We start from the raw sequence: 20,525 nt of genomic DNA, 5'->3' as shown, positions 1-20,525 counted from the left end.
TTTAAAATTCTGCATTGGCTCTATTGCGATGATGTCCGACGTCATCAAATGCGGCTTACACACACCTCCACGTGTCTTAAATGTGGATTGCAGGTTGGGACTTTGGCGCATAAACTCTTTGCCTGCTCCTCTTTACGGGCGTTTTGGACTGCCATAATGACTGTGATTGATCAGTGTACGGAAGCCACTACTAGCCTCACGGGGCTGATACTGATTAGTAGCTCTATCCCGCACACGATGCTGGGCTGCAGCTCCAAGTCACGCTTTGAAAGGGCGGCGGTTATGTTGGCATGCCGCACAGTGTTGGCGGACTGGCTGGACCCCTGCTGCGGCCCCTCCTACCTTGCCTGGGCCCGGCGTATGGCTGACATGGCTCTTCTGGAACGCATGGCATGTTCGCTGGGACATCGACCTCTGGATAAAACTTACTGTGCATGTTGGAATTCCTGTGTGTTGGCTTTACCTGCGGAGCTACAGGACGAACTTCGACTGAATGGATATACTTCGGACTGGACTGTTCCTAAGGGGGGGAGGGGGGTGGTTTGATTGGGAAGTGAAAGGGGATGAATGAGGAATGCTTGATGGGGAGGTTTGGACGGGGGGGGGGGTTGAGGGTATCCGCATGGATCCCCCTTCCCTATGAAAATACAAAATGTTATGGAGTGTTGGGTAATACCTGTACTGATGCTTCCTTTGCTTGTTACTGTGTATATTGTTCTAGTGCTCTCAGTGCTCTATGGTTGTTACTTACCCGACGCTACCAATAAAAAAGATTTTGATAAAAAGATTGTGGAGAGGTCCTGAGGAGTTAGGAGGAATTCCCCAGTAGATGAGCGAGCTGACGATAATACCTTGACTGAGACCCCCGAAGGGGAAGGCGCCAGGCAGGCCATAGAGTGGGAGTCTTGAGACTGGAATGCAGGAGGGAGGGCGGAGACACACCCCTGAGGGGGCGGAGCTGCGGAGCAAGGGAGGTGCAGCTGTAGTGACACAAGCTAATCCATGGAGCAGGAAAGCCCGAGTCTGGTCTCCGATGATGACTTAGGTAGAACCCAAGGAGTGGGGAGCACAGGCAGTCTCTGTATGATAGAGAAGCACAGCCCCGAGGAGCAGGGAGGTGCTGGTAGTCTCGTAGCACGTAAGCGTGACTCCGAGGAGCGGGGAGGCACGGACAGTCACAGTAAAGCACAAGGACACTTTCCCGAGGAGCGGTACGGTGCTGAGAGTCTCTTGAGGAGGACGCAGCTCCGAGGAGCGGGGAAGCGCTGACAGTCCAAACAGCACGTAGGCACAACCCCAAGGAGCGGGGAAGCGCTAGAGTAAACTCCCAAATGGTAAGGGTTTTCCAGAGGGCAGCCCCGAGGAGCGGGGAGCCTTGCAGAGTAGGACTTCAGGAAGCGCAGGGTCAGCCTAAGAAGCGGGGGAGGCTAGGAGACAAGGTCCCCGTGAGAGCACCACTGGCCCCTGAGGAGCGGGTACCAGACAGAGTCCATAGTCCAACAGAAGCCAACAGCATAGCCACAGGAAAATGGAACAGAAGCTATTAGAGACGTACGGAGCTTGTTGCCAAGTCGGCTAGCTGAGGACGAAGGTGGAGCTTAAGTACCTTGATCTGATGACATCATCAAGCAGGGACGCCCCCGCCGAAGAGGCTTCAAAGGAGGGCCAGGTAACGCACGCGCACCTGGGAAGGCCTGGAGACAACGTAGCTGGTGGCGGCGTCTCGGCCGCCACGAGGAGCCATGGGGAATGCAGTGGTAGAGATTGGCCTGTGCTGCGAGCAGACCCAGGGAGGGCTGGAGAATGGTGCAGGATGTAAGTAAGCGCAGTTGCAGCCGTCTGCCACCGACGGGCATAACACTACCTCTACAATGAAAGGACTAGAGGGATCCAGGTGTCTCAGAGAAATGCCTGTTTGAGGAGGAGGAGGAAGGCTTGTATTGCTTCTTTAGACCAGTGTCTGGTATTGGAACCCTTCTTAGTAAGAACAGTGAGAGGGGCCATCAGGGAGGAATACCCGTGCATGAACTGTCGATAGAAATTGGTGAAGCTGAGAAATCTTTCAGTACTTTGAGCCGAATGGGTTAGGACCAGTCTTGTATCGCCTTTACTTTCTCTGGGTCCATGCGCAGATCATGCCAAGAGACAATGTAGCCTGGAAAGGGCAGTTCATCCTGCTTGAAAATGCATTTTTCAAGTTTGGCATATAGGTGGTTCTCCTGGTGCCTCTGCAAAATTTGTTTCACTTGCTCACGGTGCCGTGCCAGGGAGCAGGAAAGATGAGAATGCATCTAAATAGACCAAGACATGGGAATGCAAGGAGGTCCCTGAAGATCTCATTGACCATATGTTGGAAGACTGAGGGGGCCTTGCAAAGGCCAAATGTGATTACCAGAAACTTGAAATGGCTGTCTGGGTGTTAAAAGCCATCTTCTATTTGTTTCCCTCCCGTATTTGAATAAGATTGTAAGCTCTTCTGAGGTCCAAATTTTTGAAAATTTGTAACCCCCACAGACTGTCAAATAGTTTGGTGATGAGAGGCAGTGGGTATCTATTCTTGCAGGTAATAGCATTGAGACCCTTGTAATTGATACTTGGCCAAAGGGAGCCATCCTTCTGGACCACAAAGAAGAACCTCCTCCCCGCTGGTGATAATAAGGGGCAGATGAAACCCCGCTCCAGGTTTTCTTGAATATAAGTGGACATGGCAGAAGTCTCGGGAGCAAATAGTTGGTAAACCTTGCCCCACAGAATATTAGGAGCAAGTCAATAGGACTGTCATAAGATCTCTGCCTGCTTTTTACTAAACACATCAGAAAATACTGCATACTGTGATGTGAGATGTGGGAAGTCAGAGATTTGGGAATGGGCTAGGGTTACCAGTCGCATAACCCAGGAGAGGCATAGTTGCTGACAGGAGATTCCCCAATAGGCTTCCTGATCTTTAGAGGGATTATGAAGCATGAGCCAAGGCAAGATAAGTCAAGATGATGGGGTTGACCGGTTTGGGCAAGACATAAAAAGAAATACTCTCCCGGTGCAGGAGTCTCATCTGGAGCATCATGGGCATGGTAGTTACTGATAAGTGACCAGGAAGAGGTTCACCGTATACTGAGAAGATGGTCACTGCTTTGTTCAGGGAGACTGTGTTGGCAGACCAATGCTGCATCAATAAAGATCCCCCCAGCTCCGGAATCCAAGAAGGCCTGGGTTTGCATCTCAGTATCCTGGAAGAGGAGACTAACTGGCACCAGTAGCTAAGGAGAGGATGAGGGTTGATCTAGAGTTGCCTCTCCAACCATCTTTTCTAGGCAACAGCTGGCGAAATGCCCCTGGCCTGCACAATAGAAGCAGAGATTGAGCTGCCGACGCCTCTGCTTCCCTTCTTTGGTGAGACAGGCTCTGCCAAGTTGCATGAGCTCCTCTGGGGGGGGGGGGGGGGGGGGGAACGACAAGGGTGGGAGCCAGAGGCTGTTGGAATTTGAGGGCCAATCTGAAATGCCAGCGGGACACCTCCCTCTCACAGGCTTGCTCCTGGAACTGGAGGTCTACCTGTATAGCCAGGGTGATGAGGTCTTCTAATGTGGGCGGAAGGACCTGACCTGCCAACTCATCTTTTATTTGTTCCGCCAAGCCTTGCCAGAGGATGCAGTCTGGTTGTCTTCGCTCCAATGAAGTCCAGAAGCCAGGGTATGAAACTGAATGGCATAATCGCCCAATTTGATTGCTCTGTCTGATACGGAGCAGCTCTGTAGCAGCAGGCGAGGCCCAGTCTGGCTTATCGAAGACCAGTTGGAACTGGTGGAGAAAGTCATCCTGGTTGCCCATCAAGGGGTCATTCTGCTCCCAGAGTGGTGATGCCCAGGCTAGGGCAGGGCCGGGCAGCAGAGAAAGCATAAAGGTCACTTTGGTATGGTTGAAGGGAAAACTGGCTGCATGCAATTTAAATTGCATTCTACACTGGTTGATGAATCCACGGCAGCCCTTGGGATCGCCTTCATACCTGAGCAGTGGTAGTTTATGCAGCATGGATCCTGCTTGCAAAATTGGAGTGACTGGGGATGGTGCCAGTGCAGAAGCAGGAGTGGAAAGCCTCATAGACTCCAGTTGGGCCGATAGGCCTTGAAGGATGCCAGTCATGTTGTTAAGCTGGTCTGGCTGCTATTAGACCTGGAATGACAACCCTGGGATACTCTGAGCTGGAGACGAACTTACTAAGCTCATGACCTCAGCAAACTGAGGGATGTGAGCCCTTGGGCTTCGGCGTGGTTGATGCTGCTCAGCTAGTGGACGTGCCCTTACTGGGACTGAAGATGAGCTTCACCTATACCAGCCCTGTTCCCCGCAGGTTGAGCCTTTGGGTTCCAAGGGCCGGCAGGGCTTAGGCAAGTGTCTCTTAAAGGGTGGTCAGAAAGAGTCCAGGTAAGGGCAGTGGTCTTGTCTGGTAGCAAGAAGACAGGATCCAGGTACATGCCAAGGTCAGGGTAGACAGTGTACAGGAGAAACCGGTATTTGTAGCAGAAGTCAGAACCAGGTGGCAGGCAAGAGGGTAGTCAGGGTCCGTAGCAGAGGTCAATACTAAGTGGCAGGCAAGAGTCTAGTCAGAGACCATTGCAGAGGTCAGTACCTGGAATCAGGCCAAGACAGACAGAACAAGGCTGGACAGACACTGAGGATTAGGACAAGGCAAAAGAGAGGCAGGTTAAGGCAGGAATGAGACAGCAGGGCAACAAGGCAAGGCAGGAACAAGATAGCAGGGCAGTGAGGCACGAAGAGGTATTAACCCGCACTGCAGAAGAAAAGGCAGGAGGACCTGTTGCTGAGGCGCCAGGAAACAGGGCCTCTGGGTAGATATAGGGAGCCTCAGTGAACTCATCCAGCGGTGCCGAATTGGGTTTCCTGCTGCGAGGCCCTTATCCTTGGTGAGGATGCACACGGGAGCGGCGTGATTGAGCCGCAAAGACAGAGCATGGTGTTAAGGCAGGCTGATGGAATTCTAGGGTGAGAGCGGCCAGTCATGGACCTTCCCGTGACTGGCCAAACATTACACAACTGGCAAAATAGTTAAACCCATTGGTAATGTTTTCTGGTAGCATTTTTCCCCTTTATGTTCAGGGCAGTCTGTAGCTAGGGATTCTGTACTGGTGAGGACTTACCTTTTTGATAGTCCTTGGAAGAAAGCAGGAGTTGATTACTTGTAATAGGTATTCTCCTTAGTTCTGAAAAGTTGGCAGAGAGATGTTTATGCAGCAAGAATAGAAGCAACAACTGTATATAGACTATATTTTTCTTTCTGTGTAAATACTTGCAAGTATTCTAGCTCAACTATAAATGCTAACCATTGGGAAGCTCAGACCAATGTGCGGAGTGCCTTTTTACCATAACTCTGTTGCCTGTTATTCAGGGTCTGTTTCAACATCTACAAGACCCTTAAATGGGATCATGCCCCATCACACCTATAACTAGGACAGGAGGTGGCCCCACCAGTAATTTAAAAACCCATGCACAAGTTTACACTCTTCTTTTTCTCCTTTGTGCCTCACAGCAGGGTCTAGTTGTTGAATGGCACAGGTCAGTGTCTTCTCTCTGAACAGCTGCTAAAGGAGGACACTTTAAAGCATTTTGCCTAGGCTAAAAGACATGAATTCTTGTACAAGTATGATCCAGAACAGGATAAAGAAGAGCCCACCAGTTGTCTGGAGCTATAAAGCACATTTCACTACAACGCTTTATAGCAAAATATGTTGGGTTTCAAACCTATCCAGTCAACTGAATGAGATACCATAAGCCCAGCGGGGCCGGAATAAAGTGGATTTCTACTTTAATCCTGTACTGCGATGTGCTCCTCTTTCTCTGTGGATTGCACCTAAGAGGTGGTTGCATTAGGAGGGTTTGCTAGATCAAGGAGTAACTGGGTATCTCAAACATGTGAGATTCAGTACCTCCTTCAGTTCTCTGCAAAGCACTACAAAAGACCGAGAGGAGTCCAGTTAAGTTAGCCACATAAAATCATCCAACTAACTTGTACCAGATATTCGTTGGTGTGAGTGTGCCATTGAATATGCCCGGCTATCTAAAAGTTAAATGGATAGGTTTATCTGGCTAATTCTGAGGCAGCTCTAAACTTAACTGGCTTACTTAGCCTGATAACTGCTCCACCACAGAACACCCCTGACTTAGCCAGCTAAATTTTAGGCCAGCTAATTACTTATCCCGATAAATCAGGGGTAGTGAAACCAGTAGGATTTTCAAAACCTGAAGTTTGTTTAAGTCCAAAACTTAGCCAGACAAACAGTTTTAATATGGACTTCTGAAACCTCATAATACGCCATTAACATCAGCATTTTTTGTAATGAAACGCCTCCATAGTGCAGTGGAACAGAGAGCCTAACATTTTTCTGCTTCAGAAAGAAAGCATATTTTTCTTCAAACTATAAAACATTTATTTTGCTGTACATAATGTTTTCCTTCTCTATGTTTCATAATAGCCCCCATGATTGGGATATGAAGCAGGATTCGAACTGTAATGGCATTTGGGTAAGTAATCAGTCTTCCAGGTGTTTTCAGAGTCAGCGAGGTGGTTTATAGTGAGCATGGTCTTGTTAAGAATTATTTCTATAGCCACAGCCTTCTATAAATGGGACCCTGAAATGGCAAAACTAAAGCATACATGTTGCTTTTATACAAGGCAGGGTTGTTGCTATGAGTGGGCAAGAGAAGCACCTGCCCAGGTTGGCAAGCCAAGGAGGCACCAGAAGACAGAGGAAAGTGGGGCAAGCTCAGCTGTACCACCCGGCCCCCTTCTGTATACTTTCCCTGCTCCCAGGTGTACATTTGTGCACGCTCCCTGAGCTGGCCGATAGTGGCCCAGCCTGCCCAACATGGGGTTGGAAGCCATGCAGTCAAGTGGGTAAAAGAATGGAGGGGAAGCTGACTATCCTTGCCCGAGGCATTGTGCTCCCCAGCGACAGTCCTATATATTGGTGCAAATGTATAATTATATATTTAATTTAAGCAGTAGTGTCCCTTATATATTGATTTCAATGGAATCTTAGACACAGAAACAAAATATGATGGCAGATAAAAACCATAAGTCCTATCCAGTCTGAACAATTTACTTCCTGGTTCAATGCCATAGACACCAGTTGATCTCTGTGTTACCCTTTTCTTCTCTTGTTTTGTTTGTCGCTGTTGTGTTGGATCAGATCTGGTTTTCTGATATAGTCATGAGCTATATTTGCGAGCGTTTGATCTAAGACCTGTAAATGATCACAGTGAAGATCAGATCAGACCTGATTTGGGTCCTTGAGGAGTAAATTTGAAAACTCCTATACTAGATTGTAAGTCATAGGCCATAGGGATCTGCTACCCTCTGCCTGTTTGTGGTAGTCTTTACTTCATCCAACTCCTGAAACTTGATTTTAGCTCCCTTTTCTATTTCAGAAATATGTACATTGATACGCTGTGTAAATAAATAATGATCATTAAAATGTTTGATATGAAAAACCAGAATTTCAGTGTTTACTGACTACACAATATTGTTATCTGTTCTGCTTACTGTGTATTTTTTATGCTTTTATGATACTTGGAAGATGCCTGGAGACTTTGATTGGATAGGCGTCTCCTTACTCTAAATTTACTACAGATTTTATACAGAAGGAAACTGATGTAAAACAAGAGTGAATAAGTTGGGTAACTAGGTAGATAAAACTAGATTAATTGTAGTGCTTTGAGGATCATTAATACATACATGTAAAATTAATCCATAGACTAAAAGTACTTTAAATTAGATTCACATCCCTTCTCCCTTAGAAATTTTAACTTGATAACAAAATAACAAAATTAAGAAGGACATAGTAGTCCAGCAGCGAGAAGGAGGCTTTGCAATCGTTTGCACTGAATGCCACATGTATGACTATCTCCCAACTGGCAAAAGGTTGTATGAGCTCCTCGTCTGATCTCTGGAGGCTAGAGTGGCAGACCTGGAGGAGCAAAGGAAGACAGAGAGGTATATAGAGAGATCTTCATGGCCATATTAGAGCAGTCCCACCTCCAATCTGGCAGCCCCTGTATTATCTTGGAGTAGAAAAGAAACCTGGAAGGACAGCACCATCTTGGTGAGGCAGGAAGCAATCCTGCCTCACCAAGATAGGACTTTCCATCAAGATGGTGTAGTATCCTCTTGCACCAAGGTTAGGTCTTCAGGGGCATGTGCCCAGGAGGGAAGGGTTAGGACAGCCATTGTAATTGGTGATTCAATTATTAGGAAGGTAGAAAGCAGCATGGCTGGTGGACATGAGGATCACTCGGTAACTTGCCTGCCTGGTGCGAAGGTGGTAGACCTTACATCTCACATAGATAGGATTTTAGATACTGCTGGGGAGGAGCCAGCTATCCTATACATGTGTATACCAACAATATAGGAAAGTGCAGGAGGAAGGTTCTGGAAGCAAAATTGAGGATTTTTGGTAGAAAGTTGAAATCCAGAATCTCCAGGGTAGCATTCTCAGTAATGCTCCCCGTTCCCCGTGCAGGACCCCAGAACAGGCAGAGCTCCAGAGTCTCAATGTGTGGATGAGACGATGGTGTGGGGAAGAGGGTTTTAGGTTTGTTAGGAACTGGGCTTCATTTTGGGGAAGAGGGGGGGGGGCCTTTTCAGAAAGGATGGGCTCCACCTTAACCAGGGTGGAACCAGGCTGCTGGCACTAACCTTTAAAAAGGAGATAGAGCAGTTTTTAAACTAGGTGATGGGGGAAGTCGACAGTTGCTTAAATGTGCATGATTTGGAATGATGTATCTTTGAAGTATTCTAAGAACCTGATTTTAAAAAGCATTTACTCGAATAAAACTGGGTTTTACTAGAGTAAATGCACTTTACTTGATTAAGTGGGCTTTTGAAAATTGCTACAATATTTTCCATTAAATTGATCCTAGGATTTACTCATATAAGTGTACTTTACTCCAGTAAATGGCTTTTGAAAATTGCTACAATAGTAGTTGCATTTATGCACGTAACTCCTTTTTAAAATTACCCCCTAAGAGAACAGGGAATTTAGGCATCCCAGTAGAGAGCTTGCAATAAATGCTAAAATGGACTAGTTGCCTTTAAATTAAATACAGATAGAGCAGAAAGCTTCCAAATTACACCTGTTAACTTATAAGCAGATTGTTAATACAAACAAAAAAATATACTTTGAAATGTCTGTATACAAATACTGGAAGTCTAAAAAATAGTGTATACCACTGGATGAAAAGGTTGATATAATTGGCATCTCAAAGACCTGGTGGAATGAGGTTAACCAATGGGACACTGATACCAGGGTACAAATTATATTGAAATGATAGGAATGATCAAATTGGTGGTGGGGTGGCATTATATATTAAAGAGGGCATTTGAGTCAAACAGGATAAAAGTTCTACAGAAAACAAAATGCAATGTTGAATCTTTATGGATAGAAATTCCAGGTGAAAAGGGGAATAAAATAGCAGTGGAGATATATTACTGTCAACTTGGCCAGAATGAACAAACAGACAATGAAATGCTAACAGAAATTAGGCAAGCTAACAAAATCAGCAGCACAGTAAAAAGGGTGATTTCAATTAAGCTAGTATTGACTGAGTGAATGTCACATCAGGACATGCTAGAGAGGTAAAGTTCCTAGGTGAAATAAATGACTGCTTCATACAGCAGCTGGTACAAGAACCAACAACAGGTAGAAACTATTTTAGACCTAGTCCTTAGTGGAACACAGGACTTGGTGCGAGAAGTAACAGTGTTGGAGCCCCTTGGCAATAGTGATCACAATATGATCAAATGTGACTTAATAATTGGAGGGAGGACACTAAGGAAAAAACTTAAAGGAGCAGCTACAAAAGTTAAGAGTTTACATCAGGTATAGTCACTGTTTAAAAATACCATCCTGGAAGCCCATAGAAAAGGTGGAAGGAAGTCTAAACGACTACTGGCATGGTTAAAAGGCAAGGTGACAGAGGCTATAATAGCTAAAAATACATCTTTCAGGAAATGGAAAAGGGATCCAAATGAAGAAAACAGGAAATAGCATAAGCACTGGCAAGTTAGATGTAAAGCATTGATAAGAAAGGCAAAGAGATAATTTGAAAATAAGCTTGCAGTGGAGGCAAAAATTCATAATAAAAGATTTTCATGTACATTCAAAGTAAAAAGCCTGCAAGGGAGTTGGACCATTAGATGATCAAGGGATAAAAGGGGCACTTAGGGATGACAAAGTCATAGCAGAGAGACTAAATGATTTCTTTGCTTCGGTCTTCACTGAAGAAAATGTAAGAGGGATACCTATGTCAGAAATGATATTCAAAGGTGATGATTTAGCAGAACTGAAACAAATCTCAGTGTACCTAGAAGGTATAATAGAGCAATTTGACAAACTAAAGAGTAGCAAATCACCTGGGCCAGATGGTTTAGATTCCAGAGTGCTGAAAGAACTGAAAAATGAAATAGCAGACCTGCTATTAGTAATTTGTAAACTATCATTAAAATCAGCTTTGATACCTAGGGAAGAGATGGCTGAGGGGAGATATGATAGAGGTCTATAAAATAATTAGTGGAGTGGAATGAGTAAACATTAATTGGTTGTTTAATCTTTTAAAGAGTTGAAAAAATAGGGGACACCCAATGAAGTTAGTAGGTGATACATTTAAAACTAATAAGAGAAAATAGTTTTTAACTCAACTCATAATTAAGCTCTGTAATTCACTGCCAGAGTATGTGGTGAAAGCTGTTAGTATAGCTGCATTTAAAAAAGGTTTGGACAAGTTCCTGGAGGAAAAGTTCATAAACCATTATTAAAGTGGAGTTGCAGAAATCCTCTGCTTATTCCTGGTATATGCAGCATGGAATCTGTCTACCCCTTGGGATCATGTCAGATACTTGTGACCTGGATTGGCCACTTTTGGAAATAGAATACAAAACCTTTGGTCTGACCCAGTATGGTAAATCTTATGTACTAAATGTGGTAAGAACATAAATAGAATTTATAGTGCAGGGCTCAGCAAACATTTTTGGCCAAATACCAAAAAGCCTATATCATGTCCTTTGGAGATGTGATGTGCTGGGGGGAGAGCAATCCACCCCTCCCCCTCCCCCCCCCTTGGTCTAGTACAGGAGCATTTCTGAGAATGTTTCCCTGGAGGTTCTGGTCCTTGAGAGCCACAAACAGGCCTGGTTTTCAGGATATCCACAATGAATATGCATGAGGTAGATTTGCATAAAATGGAGGCAGTGCTTACAAATCTACCCCATGCATATTCATTATGCATATCCCAAAAACCAGGCCTGTTTGTGGCTCTCTAGAACTGGAGTTGGCCATCTGGTCTAGTGGGTAGACAGAGCATATTCAAAATGCACCTCTGCCATTAGCTCTCTCTTTGCCTTGGACAAGTCCCATTTTTCCCTGTGCCCCAGTTTACACAATGGAAATTAGTTAATAATAAAAATACTGCTATTTTTCCCTGTTTTTCTCATGCAATCCAGTTGCCAGAAGCATGCAACCAGATCATTCACATTTAGGTAACTGTATTCATGTTTCTGAATTACTAACAATTGCTATTGAAGTATTGCAAGCCTCAAGAACTCTCAGGAACATTCTCTGCTAATATCCAGGGCCTGTGGCAATTTCCCACCAACTCTATTGGGCATGAGGGCTAAACACACATCTCTTGCTCCAGAGTGCTCAGCTCTCCTTATTAAGCCATGGAACCAGCTTTAATCTTTATATATTTGATAAAGTTGAAGCCAGAATGTATTTTTTTAAAAAAGAAAAGTGGACTTAGTTTCTTGGGGTAATGTGATCATGTCAGATTGCCACTTCCATTTATTGCAAATGAACAGGTCTGGTTTACAAATATCAATTTGTTTTCTTCTCTATTCTGTGCTTGTTAAAAGAAAAATGACTATTTCTGCTAATGGGCTCATTTATACACAGCATCTAATTTAGAAAATCCATTTCAAGAAATGAAAATGTATTGATTTCAAGATAATAAAAGGAACTAGTTTCAGGGAAAAGAAGTTGGATTACTTGAGATGTGTTAAGAAAATCCCTCAAGTATCGTTTCTCTTTTTGCCTCAGATGTGCCCCAGAATTATTGATTCCCCTAAAATAACCAAGCACAAGGCAAGTTTATGTTAATGCCCGTACCATCCCAAACACAAAACTTGCTAACTGAATATAATGGATTGTCAGAACAAACCGCCAGGTAATTTGATGCAGAAGCCCAGATAACTCATGCCGCGGGATGCCTCATCTCAGCAAATGCAATAAACCCACGCTCACTCGTGTTGGTACAGGGTGGCGCCCTCAGCAGGTGCGGCAGAAGCAGCAGGAGCAGGCTCCCCTATGGTAAACACAGCTTGAGCAAACGGTTAAAAATGCCCGGTCAGTTGGAGACAGTCCCATGGCTTCACGGGGGAGTGAAAAGTGCATCCTGATTTTTACGTTGACCTGCTGAGAATGGGAGGCCCCTGCCTTTAAACTGACCTCAGAGAGCCAAAAGCAATTCCAATTTCCTGCTCTTCTCATTTCAAGAAAATGTCTGCCAGCTTGCCCAAAAGATCTGAATACACAGAGGTGCTAGCAAACTAGTATTGTCAATAGTTAATAGGTAACAGAAAAAGGTTTGATGTAATCCTCCTAAACTTTTGTTGACAGGTTTGCTTGGGTTTTTTTGGCTTTACTCATTTACCCTAGAGAGGAGGGGAAGAATGATGGATGTCTTAAAAACGTGCAGCTGAAATGAACTCTTCTCCTGATTGATCTGGTGATTAGCAAGCATGTACTTTGCTAGCGGGGCGCATCCTTTTGGCTTTCTCTCACTTCTTTGCAACTAGGAATCCTGTATGGCTATTCCCCCGCTTTCCTGACTTCCATTAGACAGAATCAGTATTAGAACTGAAGAAAGTGTGGGATAAGCAGAGAGAAGTGAGGGGAGAGTGAGATAACTGGAGTCTATGGGGCAGCAGAGACAGCAGCAGGAATGAAATTGGGCAGACTGGATGGACCTTACAGTCCTCATCTGCTGTCATGTTCCCTGTTTCTGTATAAGATCGTATAACTTGGTCCCTTTGGAAACTCTGAAAATAGCCATTAAAGGAGATAATTTTGTAACATCGCTTCTAAGTTAGCTCGCAAATATACACTTAAGTTACACCAACTTTCAAACCGGGTTTGTGTGCAGAGGTCCATTTTGAAAATTAGTTCAGTCTGTGCACATGATTACACCTGCTATTTGATATACATAGTTATACCGAAAGAATTTGCGCACATAGTGCCTGATTTTCAAAAGCTTTTACATGCTTAAAACTGGGTTTTACACTTGTAAATGCACTTTAGCTGTGTAAGTGGGTTTTTGAAAATTGCTACACTATATGCCATTGACTTATCCTTAGGTTTTACACATGTAAATGCACTTTATGCACGTAAATGGATTTTGAAAATTGCTACATGTGTAACTCCTTTGAAAATTCCCTCCAAACTTTTTTTTCCCAATATATCTATATTGAGGAATACAACAGAAACATACAATCCAAAACAAGGAACTGCTATAACAATGTGGTATACCTACAAGGTTTTCATGGATATATCCCTCCCCATAACCCCCCACCCTGCTTCAAAGCAGCAAAAATCTTACTGAAGTACAAGCATTTCCTGTCACATAAGGGTATAGTAGGAACAGATATTGAGAGAAACAATTTTAAAAGAAAAAGAAAAGAAGAAAGACCCAGAGCTAGCGAGGAGCCCAACACAATCATATAGTCAATCATCCAGAGTATAATAGTAACCACAAAGAGTCAGGTAAAGATCAGGAGAACTGATACCAGATCTCCTTAAAAAATAATTTCTTCTTCCAGTGGAATCGTTGATACAGCGAGCCATATTCCATCTGAAACAGTTCAGTCATTAACGATCTCCACATTTCCACTGTGGGAGGAGCAGGCTTAATCAACTGAAGCAAGATACATTTCTTGGCAATCAAACATACCTTTGAAAGAAACAATATGTTATCCGAATTGACACTCTCATCTCCAGTGTCATTGTTTAAAATATAAAAAGAGCACGACCAGTGAATGTCAGCGCACATCATAGTACAGAGCTGCCCATGCACAGACTCCCAGAAGGCCTGCATAGCCATACAGTGCCAGAAACCATGTATCAGTGAAGCCTACGAACCTTCACATTTAAGACAATTATCATCTTCTATTAACCCCATCCTGTGCGCTCGCAGAGGTAAGAACACAGTCCTGGGAAAAATTCTAATTTGCAGTTTCCGGAGATTAATGTTGTTAGCTTCCTTGGGAATCGATGCATAACAATCCTGTAACATAAGTACATCGAGCTCTCCTTCAACATCTGCCTGACATTTCTGGACAAGCTTGTCATGAATGGGATAGGATTTAGTGTTTTGTAAAAAGGCATATAAACATGATAAGGAAGCCTGCTTGTTGGTGAATAATTTTAATAATGCAGAATAAGGTGAATTGTCCACAGCCCCTGTTTCCACTGACTTGATCTTCTGAAAATGCGCCCTAATTTTCCCATACAATAAGAATTGCCCAATTTGGAATCCCAGTCTATCTCTACACTCATCAAAAGAATATAGTTTCCCCAGCCTGGGATCCACAAATTCTTGCAGAACCCATTCTGAGGAGACCTTCACATTATATGTCCTGGGTGGCATCAAAGAGGGGAACCTCAGGTTACCTTGTAAGGGCAGTTATAGTAATACATAGCTCGCCAGTGATAAACATTTACGAACCAGAGCCCAAATGCGTCAGACAGCCCTCACCAAACCAAAAGGAGATTTGAAAACTCCTCAATTCTTCCGATCTGGTATGCAGAACAAATTTTGGGTTCAGGGGAGCACAAAGGGCTGAAACCAGTTGATAATCAGTACATTCAGAAGTAGCATATAACTAATCCCCTAAAAAATGTTAATTTGCTGACCAAGTATATAGCTTGAAATCCGGGACTCCCATGCCTGAAGCATAAGACAAGCGTGCATTTTTGCCCCTCCAAATAAATGACCCCAGCATTCTTTGTATAGCATGTTGTTCCTTTGTATGTAAAAGCAAGGAAACATAAGTAGGAGGTATAGCAATTTGGGATCTATAATCATTTTTATGACCACAATACGTCCCTGCATCGAGAGAGGAAGTGCTTGCCAACTTCCCAATTCCTGACACAACTTCTCAGTGAGCGGTGGAACATTAATGGAATACCACCTAGCTGGGGTCCTGTGAATTTGAATGCCTAAATATTTGATAGTATCCCCCGCTCATTTGACCGGGAAATCCTCCCAACTCAGTTGCAATAAACCCGACACATCCAGTGCCTCCGTTTTATCCAAATTAAGTTTGAACCCTGGAAACAATTGGTATTCTGAAAAAAGTTGAAATGCTACAGGAAGTGCAACAGGAAGTGCAACCTTAGCATTGGAGAACAATAAGAGAACGTCATCCACAAACAGGGTTTTAATTTGGAGCTGACCGAGAGATATTCCAGTTACTTCCACTGTCTGATACAATTTAAGAATATGGGGCAATTTAAGAATATGGGGTTCCACCGTCAATATAAACAGTAACGGGGATAGGGGGCACCCCTGCCTCATCCCCCTCTGCAGATGTAATGCCTCAGATAACTGACCATTAACTAAGATTCTGGCTGAAGGATTAGAATACAACAAAGTGATATATTGATAAATTAGGCCCACAAAGCCAAATTCCCATAATACTTGAAACAAGAAAGGCCTGTCGAAAGCCTTTTCCATGTCACAACTAACTAACAGGGGCTCCTTTACAGAATTATATATGCAGCCTTCCAGGGCAGCTTGGACCTTATGTGTATTGACTATGGAATGCCTCCCATAGACAAAGCCCACTTGCTCCGGCAATATCAACCTGGGCATTAAATATTTCAGGCGATTGGCCATAATCTTGGCATAGAGTTTAATGTCTAAATTAAGGAGTGATATATGCCGATAGGATGATGGCAGTTGTGCATCCCGTCTTGGCTTGGGTAAGACCACAATGATAGCTTCCTTTAATGCAGCAGGCCTTTTACCCTCCTCACACATGGCTTCACAAACAATTTGTAAATAATTAGGAATATCAGTGATGAAAGATTTATAGAAAAAAGCATCCAGGCCATCAGATCCCAGTGCCTTCATGGAAGGAAGAGAGTGGATAGCCTCCTTTACCTCTTCCACATCAATTTATTTTATTTATTTATTTATTTAAAAATGTTTGTATACCGCTTTTACAATCGGGAGATTAATCAAAACGGTTAACAAAAATAAAACATACATAATCTAGAGATAAAAACTTAAAAATTTAACAGTAAAAACAAATACAGTAATATAAAACAATTGCCCGATTTAGCTTCTGTAATTACTCCTCCATAAGATGGGGGCACACTAGCCCTTCTAAAAATGTAGATATTTCCCCAGTTGCCATAGGTTCAGCCAAATACAGCTGTTGATAATAATCATTGAATACTTGTACTATATCCATTGTAGAAGTCAGAACTTTGCCATTTTTGTTTTTAATAGAGGAAATACATTTAGGTGGATCCTGGCTCTTCAATAAATTAGTCAGTAGGCGACCCAATTTATTTCCAAATTGAAACAAGTGATATTTCATATATCATAGCGACTCTGCTGCCCTTGCATGTAAAAGAATATTCAATGCTAACTGTGTGGTCTTAAACTCTTCCATAAAAACACCCATCAAGTCATGGAGAATTTTATGCTTACAGGCCCGTAAATTTTTCTCTAAAGCTATGATTTCCAAATTTTGTTTTCTTTGTGTATAGCTAACATAAGTAATTATGTCTCCCTGAAGGATTGTCTTCGCAGTCTCCCAAAATAACAGTGGCTGGTCTAAATGTTTCCCATTAAATTCTACATATTCCTGCCATTTACATTGGAAATAGGAGGGAATTCTCCATTGATCCATTCCCCTGGGGTCTCCGACCTTCAGACTTCCCAGGACTGGGCAATGATCTGAAATAATCATATCTTCTATGGAGACTTTAACAAAATGGGGCAACAAGAGCTCAGAGACCAATAAATAATCGATCCTGGTTCTAGTGGAATGGGCCCTAGCCACGTGAGTGAAATCTCTTTCACCTGGATGTAGTATTCGCTATAGATCAAATAACTTCACATTTTTGCACAAAAACCAGGGACCTTTATTTTCATTAATACGATACCCACGCTTAGCCGGCTGCCTATCTAAATCCAGGTCAATTACACAATTTAAATATTTTCCCAATATTAGTTGAGAAATTTGAAACATTAGGACAACAAAAAAAAAAAAAGAATGATCATATTTGGGGCATATGCTGATACTATAAGAAGAGTGGAGCCCATTAACTTCCCCAGCACAATAATGTACCTTCCTCCAGGATCAGCCACACTCTTATCAGCTTTGAAAGGACACCGCTTTATGGATAAGAATAGCAACCCCACAGCTTCTGGTGGTCCCAGCAGCAAATAAATACGTGCGCCACCCACCTTTTCCTCAATTTGGTAGCCTCTTTAGAACTTGAGTGAGTTTCCTGTGGAAACACTACCTTAGATTGCAGTTTATTCAAGCGGCTCAGTACTTTCTCCCTCTTTACAGGGTGCCCAAGCCTGCTACATTCCAAGGGACTAAGTAATCGCCATAAAGACAATAACAACCAATGAGAATCCCTGAATACTTTAACCAAATTAGTCCAGTCACACACTCCAAATTCCCCATGGCGCTGGAATTTCCCATCACGGTGAAACAACAAATGTTGGGTCTCCCACAACTAAAAGGATTTCCCTTACATTAATAATAATATCACAGAAAATGCATTATCATCCCCATATACCCTCCCCTCCCCCCCCCCCCCCACTCCTCCCGAACAGCAATAACAGTTATTTGCGGGATAATCCACCAAACTCTCCCCCTTCCTATGTCACCTCCCAAAATGGTCTCCAATACAGAGACTTAAGGTCATGTTAGATGGTAGACGTGCTCAGCCACCACCCATTCAACAAATGCTCCACATGGCAAAATACAAAATATAACTCAACAGTTAGTTTTTGGGTACTTGCCAGGTTCTTATGGCCTGGATTGGCCACTGTTGGAAACAGGATGCTGGGCTTGATGGACCCTTGGTCTGACCCAGTATGGCATGTTCTCATGTTCTTAGTTTAAAACCAGCAACAAACATCATTCCCATGAGGATTCACATTGAAAACTCGGTTACCCCCACAGTAATTGAACCTGTTCAATCCCTAAAGTGATACAGGTGAAGGCTCCTATAACTCCTCGGCACCCTGCAATACTCAGGCAGGCAGCCTCTGAGCCCAAAATAAAAACCTGTACAGGCAGCCCCCATACAGAGTCAAGAAACCATACGCCTTCTGCCGCTAAGTCTTAAGTGGCTGATGTATCGCCAGCCGTCATGGGCTTCACAAATTCTGCCGCTGATCGCGCCTCGTCAAAGAGCTGAGCACTCCCTTGGTGCCAGATCCGCAACCGTGCGGGATACAAAAAAGAGAAGCATGTATTCCTGTGAACCAGGTCGGAGCAAATCAGTGAGAATTCTTTCCGCAGGTTGGAAACCTGCAACGAAAAGTCCTGGAAAATCAAAATTTTTTTGTTATCAAATTGTAAGTTTCTGTACTTCTGATAATGCTGCAGGATTTCAGCTTTCTGAGCATAGTTTAATAATTTAGCAACGACAACTTGTGGCTTCTGATCAGCTGCAAGGTTTTGGGCCCAATCTGTGTACGCGCTCAGTCAGGCCCGCCGGAGCTGACGCCATTGAAACCGACCGTGGCCACTAGCCGTGTTTCCAGGACCCGCACCAAACCTTGCTCAGGAATGCTTTCGAGTAGGCCCACGAATCTTAGGTTGTTTCGACGAGGTTGATTCTCCATCTCATGGTTCTTGTCATCCCGAGCTCAGGCAGCTTTTTCCAGCACCACAATTTTCTGTTCCAAGGCTATAACATCATCCTCGACCACTGCAACCCGTCCTTCCACAAGGTCCATACGAGTGCCGAACTCCATCATGGGCTCTTTCTTTTTGGTTACGCGCACACATACCTCCTGGTGTGGGTGTTAGATACTACCAAGCAAAAAAAAAAAAAAAAAGCATGTTGTGGACAGTTTGACTGAGGTGTGGGTTGGGGCCATCCAAGCATACATGGGGAATTAATTTTTAACTCCCCACGTGTACTCCCAGCTGGGAGTTTGTACCTGCCAACCCTGCAGGTATTGTTGTCCCTGCCAGGCCACAGAAAGTCAGCTTGCATCCCCGTGGGATGTTTGAAGATAGCCCACATTGACGGTAAATATTGTGCCCATACTGATTATTCAGACCTACAGTGATCCCTTGTGTGGTTGAGGCACAGAAGTGCCGTGCAGCATCAGACATCTGCCATCTTTTTTTTTTTTTTTTTCTTTTATAGGGTGTAGATCCAGAAGATGGAATTGCTTATGAAAAGAAATTTTGTGAAGGTAAGAATATTTTGTTTTTTTAGGAAATTATTCTCTTTAATAGATGTCTAAAGCAGCTCCTGATACATATAGGAAATATGGAACACGTCTCATAGCCCAGAGTAAAGAAGGGACAAGAGGATAAAGAAAATTGATTATGAAAATAAAAAAAAATCTACAACAAAATAATTTCAGCTTGAAATAAGCAAAGGAGAGAAGGCACATTGGGGGTAATATTCAGTAAGCCAATGAGCAGACAAGCTATCCAGTTACACTTAATTAGGTTACTTATACCTGATATTCAGTGGTAGAAGCATTCCACTGTATATCCGCGATTAAAGATATTCATCTTTTAGCCAGATAACTTTTTTTTTCCAACAGGATATCTTTTGAATATTGTTGATTAGATTTAAAGTTATCCAGCATTGTGTCAAAAGAATATAGCCAGTTAAATGGAGCTATTTTTAACAAAAATAATACAAATTTTACAGGGCTAGAGGCCCTATTGCTGTCTCCCCACACACATACAAGCACTAAATCCATGGCCCTACTGAGCAGAGTCTGCTTGCACTCCCCCCTTGCCGCTCCAGATAATGACTTACCCGGCTAAAATCTAGCCGGGTAAGTGGCCCAATATTAAAAATTTTGATAATATTTATTTATTGCCCATCATTCTGATTAACAATCATGGCGGTTTATAAAAATGAACATGCATAAAATTAAGGCATTAGAACAGGACATAACCAATAAAATCAATTAGACAAAATACATGTGGTAAATCTCCTTTGCTATTTCGGCTTGAAAAATCTGCTTAATAGGGCAGATAGAGGTCCTGTTCTTCTAAGGACATTCTATCCCTGGGACTTAGGTGGGACAGCTGCTCTCGAATGCTATTTTAAAGAGCCAGGTTTTCAATGTTCTTTTAAAGAGTTTGAAATCCTTTTGCATTCTTAGCTCCTCTGGCAATCGTGTTCCATAATTTAGGTCAAATATTGAATTGTCTGTTTTAATGGCTT

General features: G+C 43.3%; 1 protein-coding gene across 2 annotated transcripts in view; it reads left to right on the top strand.

Annotated features, from left to right (window-relative positions):
* Positions 1-20,525, top strand: part of AOAH (acyloxyacyl hydrolase) — a 221,324-nt gene that overhangs the window by 143,165 nt on the left and 57,634 nt on the right. For both annotated transcript variants that reach the window (XM_029589499.1, XM_029589500.1), the window contains 2 exons: positions 6,489-6,537; positions 19,482-19,530. In XM_029589499.1, coding sequence (XP_029445359.1) covers positions 6,489-6,537; positions 19,482-19,530 — 98 coding nt within the window. The remainder of the gene's footprint in view (positions 1-6,488; positions 6,538-19,481; positions 19,531-20,525) is intronic.

Source organism: Rhinatrema bivittatum, chromosome 2 (assembly GCF_901001135.1).
Source record: "Rhinatrema bivittatum chromosome 2, aRhiBiv1.1, whole genome shotgun sequence".
Lineage (NCBI taxonomy): Eukaryota > Metazoa > Chordata > Amphibia > Gymnophiona > Rhinatrematidae > Rhinatrema > Rhinatrema bivittatum.
Note: the sequence above shows the minus strand (reverse complement) of the source record. Positions and strands in the feature narration are given on the sequence as shown.